The sequence below is a fragment of the Pogona vitticeps genome, chromosome 5 (assembly GCF_051106095.1).
Source record: "Pogona vitticeps strain Pit_001003342236 chromosome 5, PviZW2.1, whole genome shotgun sequence".
NCBI lineage: Eukaryota > Metazoa > Chordata > Lepidosauria > Squamata > Agamidae > Pogona > Pogona vitticeps.
This window is the reverse complement of record NC_135787.1, coordinates 92,812,416-92,827,257: the sequence shown is the minus strand read 5'-3', so window position 1 is coordinate 92,827,257 and position 14,842 is coordinate 92,812,416. Positions and strand designations below refer to the sequence as shown.

The 14,842-nt window shown below is 40.8% G+C and overlaps 2 protein-coding genes across 24 annotated transcripts in view; one reads left to right on the top strand and one right to left on the bottom strand.

Moving 5' to 3' along the window:
* ZBTB49 (zinc finger and BTB domain containing 49) overlaps positions 1 to 1,798 on the bottom strand; it is a 60,153-nt gene extending 58,355 nt beyond the window's left edge. For 5 of the 18 annotated variants that reach the window (XR_013545559.1, XR_013545560.1, XM_078394085.1 and 2 more), the window contains exon 1: positions 909 to 1,038. Coding sequence is in view for 5 of the 18 variants with exons in the window: in XM_073001025.2 (XP_072857126.1) it covers positions 909 to 952 (44 nt within the window). In the remaining 13 variants the exon portion in view is untranslated. Of the gene's footprint in view, positions 1 to 684 lie in introns of all 18 variants that reach the window. The other 13 variants (XR_013545558.1, XM_073001024.2, XM_078394081.1 and 10 more) reach the window with 13 other exon arrangements.
* A 271-nt stretch (positions 1,799 to 2,069) lies between these two features.
* The window catches only part of LYAR (Ly1 antibody reactive), a 46,666-nt gene continuing 33,893 nt past the window's right edge, over positions 2,070 to 14,842 (top strand). For 4 of the 6 annotated variants that reach the window (XM_078394086.1, XM_073001031.2, XM_020813310.3 and 1 more), the window contains exons 1-2: positions 2,070 to 2,308; positions 3,258 to 3,439. In XM_078394086.1, the coding sequence (XP_078250212.1) occupies positions 3,318 to 3,439 (122 nt within the window). In that variant the 5' untranslated portion in view covers positions 2,070 to 2,308; positions 3,258 to 3,317. Of the gene's footprint in view, positions 2,309 to 2,431; positions 2,540 to 3,257; positions 3,440 to 4,778; positions 7,341 to 14,842 lie in introns of those variants that run through there. The other 2 variants (XM_078394087.1, XM_020813309.3) reach the window with 2 other exon arrangements.

Sequence of the window (14,842 nt, the reverse complement as noted above, 5' to 3'; positions counted from 1 at the left end):
CCAATAGCAAAGACTCTCCTTTGTCCATGAATAGTGAACTTCAGTCCTTTAAAAAAATACAAAGCAATTATCTTCCCCAAAAGAAGTCATTTTGCAGGTACACAGAAGCAGTTTGTTGAGTGGCACTTTCCAAATGAGTGGGAACCTGTTCTTACCCTAAATATCCTGTAGACAGAGCATGTCTACCTTTGGTGGCAGAATTTTTTTTTTTTATGTGCAGGTTGGCAGCCCTACATTTACATGAACACACAACAACCAAAGCCACAATTGTACATACTGTGGATTGACAAAAATGGCAAAGAGGGAAAACAAGACAAACACATTTTCAAAGGCTGCAATCCTATACACATTAATCTGGGAACTCATAGATTTATTTCTAAATAAGCCTGGGTGAATTGGATTGCACTGCATTGGGGGAACCTAGGAACAACTGTTTTTCCTGGCTCCCTTCCAGTGCCTTAACGACATCCCAACATTGAGTCTTTTGTCTTGGTAATTTCTTCCAATCTATGTCACATTTAGTGTTCAGACTGCTGTGATGGATGTTGATTATACAGTGCTCCCATTTTAACAGAATGATAGCAGTAAAAATAGTTTTCTCCATTACTCCCGTTAATGTACCCTGGAGGTAGAAGGAACCTAAACGTACTTACTCAGTATGGAATTAAATGGGATTTCACTTACACTTATCAAGCTCCGATCAAACTTTATGGGGCTTGTTGTTGTTGTTTAGTCGTGTCCGACTCTTCGTGACCCCATGGACCGGAGCACTCCAGGCCCTCCTGTCTTCTTGATGGGGCTTAGTACTGAGCAAACAGGCTTCGCACTGGATTTTATGTCAGAGTGGAGATTTTCAAGCTACACGTGACATTTAAAAACGAATAAAACCTGGCCGATCTGCTGCGCACCAGAAAGCAGAAGCAAACAACGGACCAGGTCGCTCCGCGGTCATTCCGTTTCAGGCAGACGCAGCTTTTCCAACTTCCTCCTGAAAGCAAACTCCTCCCAGACCCCGGGCCTCCAGGACGTGAAGGCCGCGCGGCGCTTCCGTACAACTTCCTATTGCGTCACGTCGGCCCCACATGTGAGCATAGATTTACACACGTCATCAACAATTGGACGTGGTTGGTTTGAGAAAGGACCATTTTCCTCAGAAATGAACGCTTAAAAATAATTACAAATAGATCGTCGGTATGACTGAATACGAGAATCCTATTACCACTAGAGATGAAAAATTGAGAGAAGGATGTTATTGTCTTTTACGGAAAGGTAAACTTTCTAAGGATACGGTGGACAGTCAGAAAAACAAATGAATGCGTTCCAGAGCCTCCTGGGAAAAGAGTCACCCTGTGCAGCCCATGGGCAAGTTACAGAGTCCCAGGGCACCGCCAGCAAAACGGAATGTTAAAACACTTCCGATGCCCCGCCATCTCTAGAAAACATTGTCATTCGTCGGAACCGACTGCACGGCATATAGTCAGTCATCTTCTGACAGCAAATCAAGCCTGAAATCTCATCAGAAGCCAAAATGACTAAATGAGGCTATCATACTTTAGCCATATGATGAGAAAACAAGGCTTACTGGGAAAGACAATATTGGTAGGAAAACCTGAAAGCAGTTCGAAAAGGGGAGGGGGCCGAGCGTGAGATCGATTGACTCAATAGGACCTTTGCAAAACCCGGCAAAGCTGCTCGCGATAGGACCTTTCGGAGGCCACGCAAGTCGGAAGCGATTCGTTAAGAGAGATAGATAACAACAGCACAGTAAGGAGGTCGCGTTACTCCTGAACAGTTGCAGAGGCATTAAAATCCTCGATTTCTTCTGCGTCATTTCCGCCCTGGGGAAACAAACCAAGCAGAGGCATCAAATAGTCAGTCGGAGGTTATAATAGGGAGCGCGATTCTGCTTGTACATCCATGCAAGTTGATCATGGAAATGGTCAGGGATTCACGACGCCACTGTCGTGGAAGTTCAGGCGGTGTATTTCTAATAGTGGATGAGGTTTCTGGCTAGAGTTTAAAAGGTCGCCAGTCATAAATGCCCTCTGGGTAGAGTGGATCCGTGTCGCGTTTTCCCTTGCCATTTCTATAAACAAATCTCCATGGTCAAAAATGAAGGCAGAAGGGCCAGATAGTTCTTCCGGTCGCCTCGTAAACGTCACGTAGTTCCTCTCTTTTTCCTCATCGATCATTTGAATCTTACCGACCTCTGTATAACTAGAACTTTAGCTCACTCTGTGGAAACACGTGTGTCGCTCAGGAACTCTCCTCAGGGAACCAGAACTACTTAGCAAAGGGATTACTTGCGGTAAGACCTGATTTCTGACATGTAAAGTACGAATAGCACGACATTTTTTGTTCCTGGTTTCCGCTTCCTGGCCTAGATGTATATATTTTGTGCCAGGTTTCTTGATTTAATAAATTGAGGGGCGGGGGTTTCCGTTTAAAATGTTCCAGTGGTTGCATTCTTCACATCCCAGCCACTTCCATCTCCTTAGACCAAACGGCGAGAGTGAACCTGAGAGCTACCTGGCCCATTGTGCGTGAGCTTCTGCTCCTTATACCTATTGCTGAATATGTTTTGACAGTGTTGCGAAGGAGGCGTAACTTTCTCAAGTTAGCAAACTGCCTGGATCGTTTTACTGATACGCTTTGCTTCAGACTGCATTCCAGAGTAAATAACTGCAAGTTGAGGGCCAGGAAAGAGTTGCAGGAGAATAAAGGATGAGAAGCCACCCCTGTGTTGTAGTGTGACATTGCGGATATCTGGGTCTTGGCAAGTGGTAGACTGCACATTTAGACCCAAACAGGTGTGATACATTGACAGGGAGATGTTGTGTTTTTTTTATTTTCTCTCCATGAGAAGGGGGAAATGAGTTTGGGAGTACTGTATGTATTTCATGAGATGGATTGCCAATTTCACCCTTGTAAATTAAATTATCATCAGTGTAGCATTAGGAGCAGAGGAAATGGTTTCCTACTGTATTGATTCTCTGTTTCCCAGAACTTATTTTGAGTCAGTGCTGGTGTTCAAAGTTCTTTGAACATTATGGCACCCTAGACTGGTGCCATAACAGTCACAGAATTTCCCCACCTTTAAATATCTGTTATGTGCTTGTTCGGACTAATCGCTTCCTCCACTCTTGTATTGTTTTGATAGATATACTGTATATCTGTGTCAGATCTCTCTTTAGTAACTGTTTTTTAAAGTATATTTGTTTTAGGTACTGTATAACAGCTGTCAATTCTATTTTTAGAATTTTCTGGAAGACTATCAAATTTAATAGCTCTTGAAAAACATTCAGCTAGTTTGCAAGATGGTTGTTTTTACCTGTAATGCATGTGGAGAATCTGTGAAGAAGGGACATGTTGGAAAACATGTAAATATATGCTGGAGCTGCCAGTGCCTTTCATGTATGGATTGTGGCAGAGATTTCTGGTAAGTAGAATCAGACTGCTAAATAACTGTGTACCTAATGAAGTTCATTAGCACTGAAGTTGTCAACGCCAAATCTACATTTGCTATAAGTATGTATGATGATAATGGTGCTATAGGCATGGGAACAGATAGATTTAGGATTATAAATCTGTTCCTTTGAATAGTGACATATAATCAGATAAACATTTCTATAATATAGTCTAGAGATACGAAGACCACTAGCATAGGTGGCTGGCTTGATACATACCCACCCCCAGATCCCACTAGACCACTTACCATGCAGCATGCATGGCCAGCATCATCTTCTGTGCCCCAATCACAGCAGTTGCCTGGCTGCCGTAGCCCCTCTTGCTTGCCCAGCCACTTCAGCAAGGGGGCAGGAGGATGAGTCTCCCTGCTCAGCCACCGAGTGGTGGGTGAGCAATGAGGTGGGGCTGCAGCAGCCAAGCTACTGCTGTGATTGGGTGCAGAAGATGACTCTGGCTACATGCACCATGCAGTAAGTGGTCTGGGGTTGGGAGGTAATCAGGCCAGCCACCTGTGCAAGTGGACTTTGTGTTTGTAGATGAAGCCCTCATCTCTAATATAGTCTATTCCAGTATTTTTCTAAAGTTTATTCTTCAAATGGTAAATCCAGAAATACACTGCTTTTTGGACTACAGTGGTGCCTCGCACAACGAGCGCACCATAGAGCGATGAATTCGCTCTACGGTGACGCTTTTGCGATCGCTAAAGCGATCGCACAACGATGGCCCCAATGGGCAAAAATCGCAGAGCGAAGGTCGGTAAGCTGCTCGCTTACCGACCTTCGCTTTGCGACCCGCCGATCAGCTGTTCGGCGGGTAAAAAATGGCCGCCGGAACAGCCGAAAGGGGCCGGGGCGCAGCGTTTTCGCGCCCTTGGTAAGCAAGGGGAGCGCGCGAAAACGCTGCGGAAGCCCCGAAATGGCTGCGCGGGGAGGGCGCGAAAATGGCTGCCGCCTATGGAGGAACTTCGCTGAACGGTGAGTTTGAAAGCCAAAGTTCAATGCGTTTCTATGGCTTTTTCCCTCCCGCACAGCAATGTTTCCCACAGCGAAGGTTAATCCGGAACAGATTAACCTCGCTGTGCGGGGCACCACTGTATATGGTTATGTTTGAAGTGGTACTGCTTAATTAACAAAACATAGAACAGAAATATATGCCACTGAAAAAGAAGCATGAAACAGAGGTTAAGAGGCTCTATGACAAAATGCCTTCTTCATACTAAGCTTTGCTTATGCCAGTAGTACTCTAATTTTTTAAGTTGAACTGTGTGATCTGAGAAAAGCCCTTTTTCTTGATTTGTCGTTGTCGTTTAGTCGTGTCCGCCTCTTCGTGACCCCATGGACCAGAGCATGCCAGGCCCTCCTATCTTCCACTGCCTCCTGGAGTTGGGTCAAATTCATACTGGTTGCTTCAATGACACTGTCCAACCATCTCATCCTCTGTCGTCCCCTTCTCCTCTTGCCTTCACACTTTCCTGACATCAAGATCTTTTCCAAGGAGTCTTCTCTTCTCATGACATGGCCAAAGTATTGGAGCCTCAGCTTCAGGATCTGTCCTTCCAGTGAGCACTCAAGGTTGATTTCCTTAAGAATGGTTAGGTTTGTTCTCCTTGCAGTCCAGGAGACTCTCAAGACCCTCCTCCAGCAGCACAATTCAAAAGCATCAGTTCTTCGGCAGTCAGCTTTCTTTATGGTCCAGCTCTCACTTCCATACATCACTACAGGAAAAACCATACCTTTGACTATCCGGACCTTTGTTGGCAAGGTGATGTTTCTGCTTTTTAAGATGCTGTCAAGATTTGTCATCGCTTTCCTCCCAAGAAGCAGGTGTCTTTTAATTTCAAGGCTGCTGTCTCCATCTACAATGATCATGGAGCCCGAGAAAGTAAAATCTGTCACTGCCTCCATATCTTCCCCTTCTATTTACCAGGAAGTGATGGGACCACTGGCCATGATCTTAGGTTTTTTGATGTTGAGCTTCAGACCGTTTTTGGCACTCTCCTCTTTCATGCTCATTAAGAAGTTCTTTAATTCCTCCTCACTTTCTGTCATCAGAGTGGTATCATCTGCATATATGAGGTTGTTGATATTTATTCCGGCTTGGAATTCAATCAATTGTCCCATATCCAATTCTAATGATTGCTTCCTGTCCTACATATAGATTTCTCAGGAGGTAGATAAGGTGGCCAGGCACTCCCATTTCTTTAAGAACTTGCCATAGGTTGCTGTGGTCCACACAGTCAAAGGCTTTTCCGTAGTCAATGAAGCAGAAGTAGACGTTTTTCTGGAATGCTCTGGCTTTCTCCATACATAATTCAGCACATGTAAGCAATTTGGTTTCTAATTCCTCTGCCCCTTCGAAATCCAGCTTGTACATCTCTGAATTCTCGATCCATATACTGCTGAAGCCTACCTTGTAGGATTTTTAGCATAATCATGCTAGTGTGTGAAATGAGTGCAATTGTGGAGCATTCTTTGGCACTGCCCTTCTTTGGGATTGGGATGTAGACTGATCTTTTCCAATCCTCTGGCCACTGTTGAGTTTTCCAAACTTGCTGGCATATTGAGTGTAGCACCTTCATAGCGTCATATTTTAAGATTTTTAATAGTTCAGCTGAAATGCCATCACCTCCACTGACCTTGTTGTTAGCCATGCTTTCTAAGGCCCACTTGACTTCATTTTCCAGGATGTCTGGCTCAAGGTCAGCAACCACACTATTTGGGTTGTCCGGGAAATCTAGATCTTTCTGGTATAATTCCTCTGTATATTTTTGCCACCTCTTCTTTATTTCTTCTGCTTCTGTTATGTCACTACCATTTTTTGTCCTTTATCATGTCCATCTTTGCAAAAAAGGTTCCCTTAATACCTCCAATTTTCCTGAATAGATCTCTGGTTTTTCCCTTTCTATTATTTTCCTCTATTTCTTTGCACTGTTCATTTAAGAAGGCCCTCTTGTCTCTCCTTGCTATTCTTTGGAAGTGTACATTCAATTTTCTGTAACTTTCCCTATCTCCCTTGCATTTTGTTTCCCTTCTCTTCTCTGCTATTAAGGCCTCTTTGGACAGCCACTTTGCTTTCTTGCATTTCCTTTTCTTTGGGATGGTTTTTGTTGCTGCCTCCTTTATAATGTTATGAACCTCCATCCATAGTTCTTCAGGCACATTGTCCACCAAGTCTAGTTCCTTAAATCCGTTCTTCACTTCCACTGTGTATTCATAAGTGATTTGATTTAGATTATACCTGAGTAAACCAGTGTTTTTTCCTACTTTATTCAGTTTGAGCTTGAATTTTGCTATAAGAAGCTGATGATCAGAGCCACAATCAGCTCCAGGTCTTGTTTTTGCTGACTGTATAGAGCTTCTCCATCTTTGACTGCAGAGAATATAATCAATCTGATTTTGGTATTGCCCATCTGGTGATGTCCATGTGCCCCTTGTGTTATTGGTAAAGAGTGTTTGTCATGACCAACTTGTTCTCTTGACAATACTTTATTAGCCCTTGCCCTGCTTCGTTTTGAACTCCAAGGCCAAACTTATCTGTTGTTTCTTTTATCTCTTGACTCCATACTTTAGCATTCCAGTCCCCTATAATGAGAACATCTTTCTTTGGTGTCAGTTCTAGAAGGTGTTGTAAGTCTTCATAGAATTGGTCAATTTCAGTCTCCTCAGCATTGGTGGTTGGTGCATAAACTTGGATTATTGTGATGTTGAAATGTCTGCCTTGGATTTGTATTGACATCATGCTATCATTTTTGAGATTATATCCCAGTACAGCTTTTCACACTCATTTTTCCCCACAACATGACTGTGAGGGCTACTCCATTTCTTCTATGGGATCCTTGCCCAGAATAGTAGATATGATAATCATCTGAACTGAATTCACGCTTTCCCGTCCATTTTAGTTCACTGATGCGCATGATGTCAATGTTTATTCTTGCCATCTCCTGTTTGACCACATCCAGATTACCAAGGTTCATAGATCTTACATTCCAGGTTTCTGCGAAGTATTTTTCTTTGCGGATTTTCCTTTCACTTCCAGGCGTGTCTGCAGCTGAGTGACCTTTTAGCTTTGGCCCATCCACATCATTATCTCTGGAGCTACTTGTACTTGTCCTCCACTCTTCCTCAGTAGTATGTTGGACACCTTCCGACCATAGGGGCTCATCTTCCAGTGACATATCTTTTAGCCTTTTATTTCTGTCCATGGAGTTTTCTCGGCAAAGATACTGACGTGGCTTGCCAGTTCCTGCTCCAGGAGGATTGCATTTAGTCAGAACTCTCCACTATGACCTGTCTGTTTTAGATGTCCCTGCATGGCATAGCCCATAGCTTCTCTGAATTACTCAAGCCCCTTTGCCACGACAAGGCAGCAATTCATTCAGGGGGAATATCTTGTAGTCCACATTTAAATCACACACACAAATCCACACACAAATCAAGAACGAAAAGGAATCAAATTAAAAATTATAGACCATGTCAGCTTCTTGCTGTTTAATGTGCAGAGTTCTCTGGTTGAAGGAAAAAACACACACGCTCTTCTACAAAAAGACACATGTATTAACAAATATATACAGATGTACAAAGTAGCAGACCTTCCGTGTGGCAAAGTAACATAGAGGATAGTAGCATATAGGAAAGAAGGAGATACATTCATGTTCACAATGTTTCCTTATATACAGTTAAACTGATGCTTCTGTCCAATCACTTCAAGGGTTGCATCATCTTCCTTTACATGGGTGTTGCATCATCCCCAGATGTTGCATCATCATCTTACTTTGACAGACCAGTAGCTCTTTTAAGTGTGGGAATATCTTGCAGTCCACATTAAAATTGCTAATGGTCTGTAATTTTTAATTTGATTGCTTTCAATTCCTGATTTGTGTGTTAAAGGTATCTGTCCCTCTTTCCATAATTCAGGAAATTTTCCACCTTTCTCGATAGCTTCTACTAGTTTTTTAAAATGTGACATCAATTCTTCCTGTAAGATTTTATAATATTCTTCTGGCAACCCATCTGGCCCTAGTGTCTTGTTATTCTTCTGTTTTTTTTCCAAGCTTCTGTTATTTCATATATTGCTATAGGACTGTTCAGATTTTTAAACTGTTGCTCCAAAAATTTCCAGGGTGGAAATATTTTTCTTGTTGTTGCAAAGATATGTTTCTTTTAATATAAATGTTGATAAAATTTCATTGCTATTTCTTTAAATTTTTCCCTAAAAGGAGATTAGGAACAAATATAAGAATAGTGATAGATATATTGGAATATTATGAAGCGCATCCAGAAAAACAAATGATGCTGATTTTTTTTTAGATGCATTAAAGGCCTTTGATAATGTTAATTGGAACTTTATGTTGAGTCAATTAAAGATGATGGGACTTCAAGGAGGTTTTTTTACAAGCAGTCGAATCAGTTTATTTACAACAAAAAGCAAGAGTCAAGATTAACGGTCAAATCTCAGAAGAGATTCAAGTTCAACAAGGAATAAGACAAGGATGCCCCCTAGCACCTTTACTTTTCATTTTGACACTAGAAATACTAAATAAACAAATAAGGAATGATTCCAAAATCAGAGGGCTGAGAATAAATGGAAAAGAATGTAAATAACAAGCTTATGCTGATGATTTGGTAATATTATTAGAAAACCCAGAGGAATTGGTCAGAGAATTATAGATACGATTGAAAACTTTGGGGCAGTCGCAGATCTCAAATTATGAAAAAATTAAATTCTTGACAAAAAATATGAGACAAGAAGAGACAAAGAAATTAGAAATGGAAACAGGATTTGAACACAAGACAAAGATTAAATATCTGGGAATATGCATCACAAAAAAACAAGTACTTTGATGAAAGACAATTATCTTCCAATATTTAAAGAAAGACAAGGAAAACCTGAAATTTGGGCTAAATTACAACTCTCACTGCTAGGTAGAATTGCTATTATAAAAATGAATATCTTGCCAAAGCTGTTGGTTGTATTCCAAAATTTACCAATATTGCTGAATTATAAATACTTTAAGGAAGTTGATGCAGTGATTTCTACATTAATTTGGCAAGCTAAAAAACCAAGAATAAAAGCTCTACAGGACTTAAAATAAAGAAGAGGAATGAGCTTTGTTGTTGTTTAGTCATTAAGTCATGTCCAACTCTCCGTGACCCCATGGACCAGAGCATGCCAGGCCCTCCTGTCTTTCCCTGTCTCCTCAATCAGCTTACCAAATGGTTTATTATACTATAAGGCTTCAGCATTGAGCTGGATAAAGGAATGGATTATGCTGGATGATCAAAGACTTTTAAAATTAGGACATGATCTAAGACTAGGATGGCATGCATATATATGGTACAGCAAGGGTTAAGATCAAATAGGTTTTTTAATCATATAGTAAGGAAAGCATTATACCAGGTGTGGCAAAGATTTCGAGAGCAAATGTACTGTATAAAAAATCCTGATCTGGGTAGCACTGCTGGAAGCCTTTACTCAACCCTCATTAATGATAGAATGGAGATATACCTACAAAGAATTATTAATCAAAGTACAATTAAAAATACAGAAGAGTTGAAGCAATTGGGTTTACAAACAGATTGGTGGACAAGGCTAAAATTAGAACCAAAGTTTTAAAAAAGATAAATCAGTGGGCTTTTATGAGGGGAAGGTACAGGTGGATGAATTGTAGATTTATACTAGTGAGAAAATTATACAGAAAATGTATACTTTTTGTTAGAATATAATGTAGAATACGAAAGGGTAAAACTGATAAACAAATGGGTGCAAAACTTCAGTTGCAATATATAAATTAGTGGACTCAAATGTGGAACGAGAATTATAGATGGCTCAAATCAGTAAACTTGAGAGAAATTGTTTTAAAAATGTTTCATAGATGGTATTATACACCTGTAAAATTACCAAAAATGGTATCGCAGCCAAGCAACTTACATTGGAGGTGTTCTCAGCAACCAGGAACTTTTTTTTCATGTGGTGGACTTGCAATAAAGCAAAACATTTTTGGAAACAGATAAAAGATATTGCACAAGAAATTATACATCAGGAAATAACGTTTAAACCAGAAATGTTTTTATTGACTATAATTGCAGAAATTATTGATAAAAAATTAAATATATACTGTTGTACATACAGTATTCACAGGTGCAAGGCTGATCTGGGCCCAGAGATGGAAAATGCAGGAAATTCCGAAGAAAGAGGACTTAAAAAGTTATTAGATATTCTGAAAATTGATAGCTTATCAGAGACACTATGTGAGAACCCAAGAATATATATTAAGGAAAATTGGGAAATGTTTTATGATTGGGCCCAGAAACAGAGATGAGTAGAGAATGCATTAGAGATTACTACATCACAGTCATGAAGTCAAGAGCTTTTTAGATATTGTATGAAAGCAAATATCCTCCTGTTTATATGTTTTTGTTGTATTTAGCTGTCAGTCCTGTTTTTTTTGCCTCTCCTTTTGTTGTATAGTTGCTTTTGTAATAATTAATTTAAAAATAAAATTAAAAATATATAAACTACTGTAAACTGCCAACCTAGCAGTTCGAAAGCATGCAAATGCAAGTAGATAAATAGATACCACCATGTTGGGAAGGTAATGGCATTCCGTGTCTAATCATGCTGGCAACGTGACCACGGATACTGTCTACGGACAAAATGCTGGCTCTATGGCTTGGAAACGAGAATGAACACTGCACCCTAGAGTCGGACATGACTGGATTAAATGTCAAGGGGATCTTTTACCTTTACCTAAACTCTCTCAGCCCTTGTAAGGTTTGGTCTACTAGCCTCTGAAAGGTTGCATCCTTGAGCCCGAACCCCATTGCTTGAAATTTGAACGGGCCCAGGGACTACAAAAAACAGTCTTTTCTCTATCTTTGGGGTCCATTGGCACCTGCCAAAACCCCTTAGTTAGGTAGAGGCTTGAAATACAATTGCATTTCCCTGTGGCCTCTGTAAGGTCATCTAACTGAGGCAGCAAGTAAGCATCGGTTTTAGTGAGGTGGTTTATACAGAAGCCAACACTATTGATGCTGCCCAAGGACTCATGGAAGAATTAATAATGTTTGTTTCAACATTTCATCAAGTTCCCCACGGACCTTGGCAACATAGGGCCTTGTTACCTCGTAAGGAGTGACGGCTATGGGTTGTGCATCACCTGTATCTTTCTTGTGCACCACACCCTTGGCCACACCAGATTTATTTCAGAACACTTGTTTATATTTCTGCAGAATGTTTTTAATTTCCTCTCTCTGCTTTGGTAATAGAGCAGGGCTAATAATGGCTTCTTCTGGGTTATCCTGGGGATCACCCCTCCCTTCCCACCATTGCAACTCAGTTTCTCATTGGGAGTTTCTTTAATAGCATATAAGGCAAAATTCTCCTTTCTATGATAGGGCTTGATCATATTCATGTGTACCATCTTTTGGCCTTCTTCTCCTTCCCTCTGAACTACGTAATTCACTTCACTCATTTTCCCTGGCTTTACTGTCGTACCATCGTTTTTGTTTTTCCTGAGAGCTCTATAAGTTCTCTGCTGCTGTTTGCAGGGCAGTTGTAATGAGTTCTATAACTTATCTACATATTCAACCACTAATTCTGGATCACTCTATATTTAAAAGGCACTAACAATTTATTCGCGAAGGCTTTCAACAATTTGTACGAGCAATTGTTTGTGTATACTTCCTCCTCCCCTAGTAGGATTCACTAAAACTTCTCTATATAATAGGTCTTCCTCTATATGTTATCATTAAGGATTTTCAGGGGAATTTGCTTAAGTTGTGCAAAGCATTCATTTAAGGTAGGGTCTTCCTTTTGTTCTTGAATAAAGGAGGGATTCTTAGCATTTCTTATAGTGACTAAATAAGCTGTTCCTTTCTCTTCACTGTCTTCAGGTAGATTATCATTGTCATTGTTTTCCTCAGTGGCTTTAATTAGTCTTTCCTGAGAATGAGTTGTCACAACTCATTCTCTGTACATGCTCAGCCAGATTTAGTCCTATTAAACATGGAGCAGGAATTTGATCAGATATGGCCACTTTCCAAATTCCAGACCATGTCTTGTATTGCACCAGTATTTGAGCCATTGGTAAGACCACAACCTCAGCCCCAGTTCCCTTAACAGAAATCTTTTCCTGGTCTATTATATTTTCCTTTGGGACTATATCAGGGTGACATATGGTAACCTGAGAACACAAATCCCTGACTTGTAGCCTTGAGATTGTCGATGTTTTTCCATAATTTTTTTCTCCAATCCATAGACAGCTGTTTACATTTCATTCTTTTCTCCATGCTCAGTGTCACACACAACACAAAGGTTGAGTCAACTTTTCTCCATCTTAACTGGTTGCAAGTCTGATTGCTATATTGCCCACACATCTTACTTGTGACAGGTATGTCTAAATACAAATTAAAGCAGCATCACATGATTGAAAATAATTTATTTCTTACAATTTAGACAGGGTGCCAATAATTTTGGCCAGTGCATTTTTGGGTTTCTGTGTGGGACTGTATCAGACTTGACTTTTCTTCTCTCTTCTTTTTTTTGTGTGTTGTTCCAACGCAAACCAAAGAAATGAACGTGTGAGTACCAAAACATATGCAATTGCAACAATATTCTGAGAGAAGGGTTGCATTTTCTGACAGAATTGCAAGGGTGCCAATATTTTTGGCTATGACTGTAGGAGGTTTGGGGCCTGTTATAAGCTCTGACAAAGTCGAGCTCTGGGAATGAAGAGCAGGAAAATCTCATTTCATGTCTAGGTGGAAGTAGACCCCATATAAACAAACAACCCACTTGTGTGGACAACCAGCTTTTTCTCCAAGTCCAACAGGTTAACCTCAACGGGTCAGTGTGGATTTGCAAATAAAGCTTCATTCCAGGCCTCAGCATTCTGATAAATTCTTTCTCTGCACTCCTCCTTTCCAAAGGCCACCCAATAAGCAAAATAACTCGGCTTATCAGGCAGCTTCCAATGATTAAGCGATTAAATAATTAAAACACTGCAGCCTTGAACCTCCTTGTTTCTCTCCCACTTTTCCTGCCTTATTAAGCAGTTTTGCAGTCTCAGTGGAGTTTTAAAATCTGAACTCTTTTTTTAGTAAAACAATAAAAACAATAAAAGTTTCTTTGTAGAATGGATTAAAAAATAAAAGATTTAAGAAATAAAAGATTTATATATGCATGCCATCCTAGTCTTAGATCATGTCCTAATTTTAAAAGTCTTTGATTATCCAGCATAATCCATTCCTTTATCCAGCTCAATGCTGAAGCCTTATAGTATAATAAACCATTTAGTAAGATTTAAGAAGGTAGTGGAACTCAGCACAGATGCTGTTTCTCCTTCAAACTGGAATGGGAAGGATAGTGTTATTTGGAAATAAAGAGGGACATTTTTAGGGTGTCAAACAAAAACACTTTATTAGTGGAAATCAGATATAAAGGAAAGTAAGAAATGTAATTTATCACATAGTTCAAACTAAAGTGAAAAAAACAATAAACAGACATATAACCTTTACAATATTCTCACATATTTCCTTATAATCTATTATCCTATTTATTCATTTAATTTATATAGCACTCATCTGAACAATGGACATTCTAAATTTGATCTGTTTTATTTCTACAGACTCCATATTATTTCCTTAACTCCTTTCTCCTCACTAACTCAAGAATCCAGAATTGCAAGGGTGCCAATATTTTTGGCCATGACTGTATCTTAGCAACCTTTCATGTTTTTTGTTGCCTAAGTGAGCAAAGAGGTCTGTCTACTATTTGAAGAGCCTTGGAGGGGAACATTGCTTTTTGTGCTGTCCTGGGAATGTGCCTCTATACAGTGGACCCTCGATTTACGGAATTAATCTGTACTGGAATGGTGGTCTGTAGGTCGAGGGTCCATTTCCCATAGGAATGCATTGAAAACCATTTAATCCATTCCAGCCAAAGAAGAAAAATCCCGGACTTCCAAAGCTGCACCCTCTGCCTCCTGTCCCCGCTGCCCTCTGCCTCCTGTCCCCATGGGAACAGGAGGCAGAGGGCAACAGGGATGGGAGACAGAGGGCACCGGAGGTGGTTTGGAAGCCTGGGAAACTGAGAGCCGGTAGCGGGCGTGGAGTGACTTTCAGCTTGCCGGGCTTCCAAAGCTGCATCCGCTGCCCTCTGCCTCCCGTCCCTGTTGCCCTCTGCCTCCTGTCCCCAGTGCCCTCTGCCTCCTGTCCCCATGGGAACAGGAGGCAGAGGGCAATGGTGACGGGAGACAAGAGGGCAGTGGAGGGGGTTTGGAAGCTGGCAGCAGGCGCGGAGCGACTTTTGGCTTTCCGGGCTTCCAAAGCTGCACCCACTGCCCTCTGCTTCCTGTCCCCACAGGGATGGGAGGCAG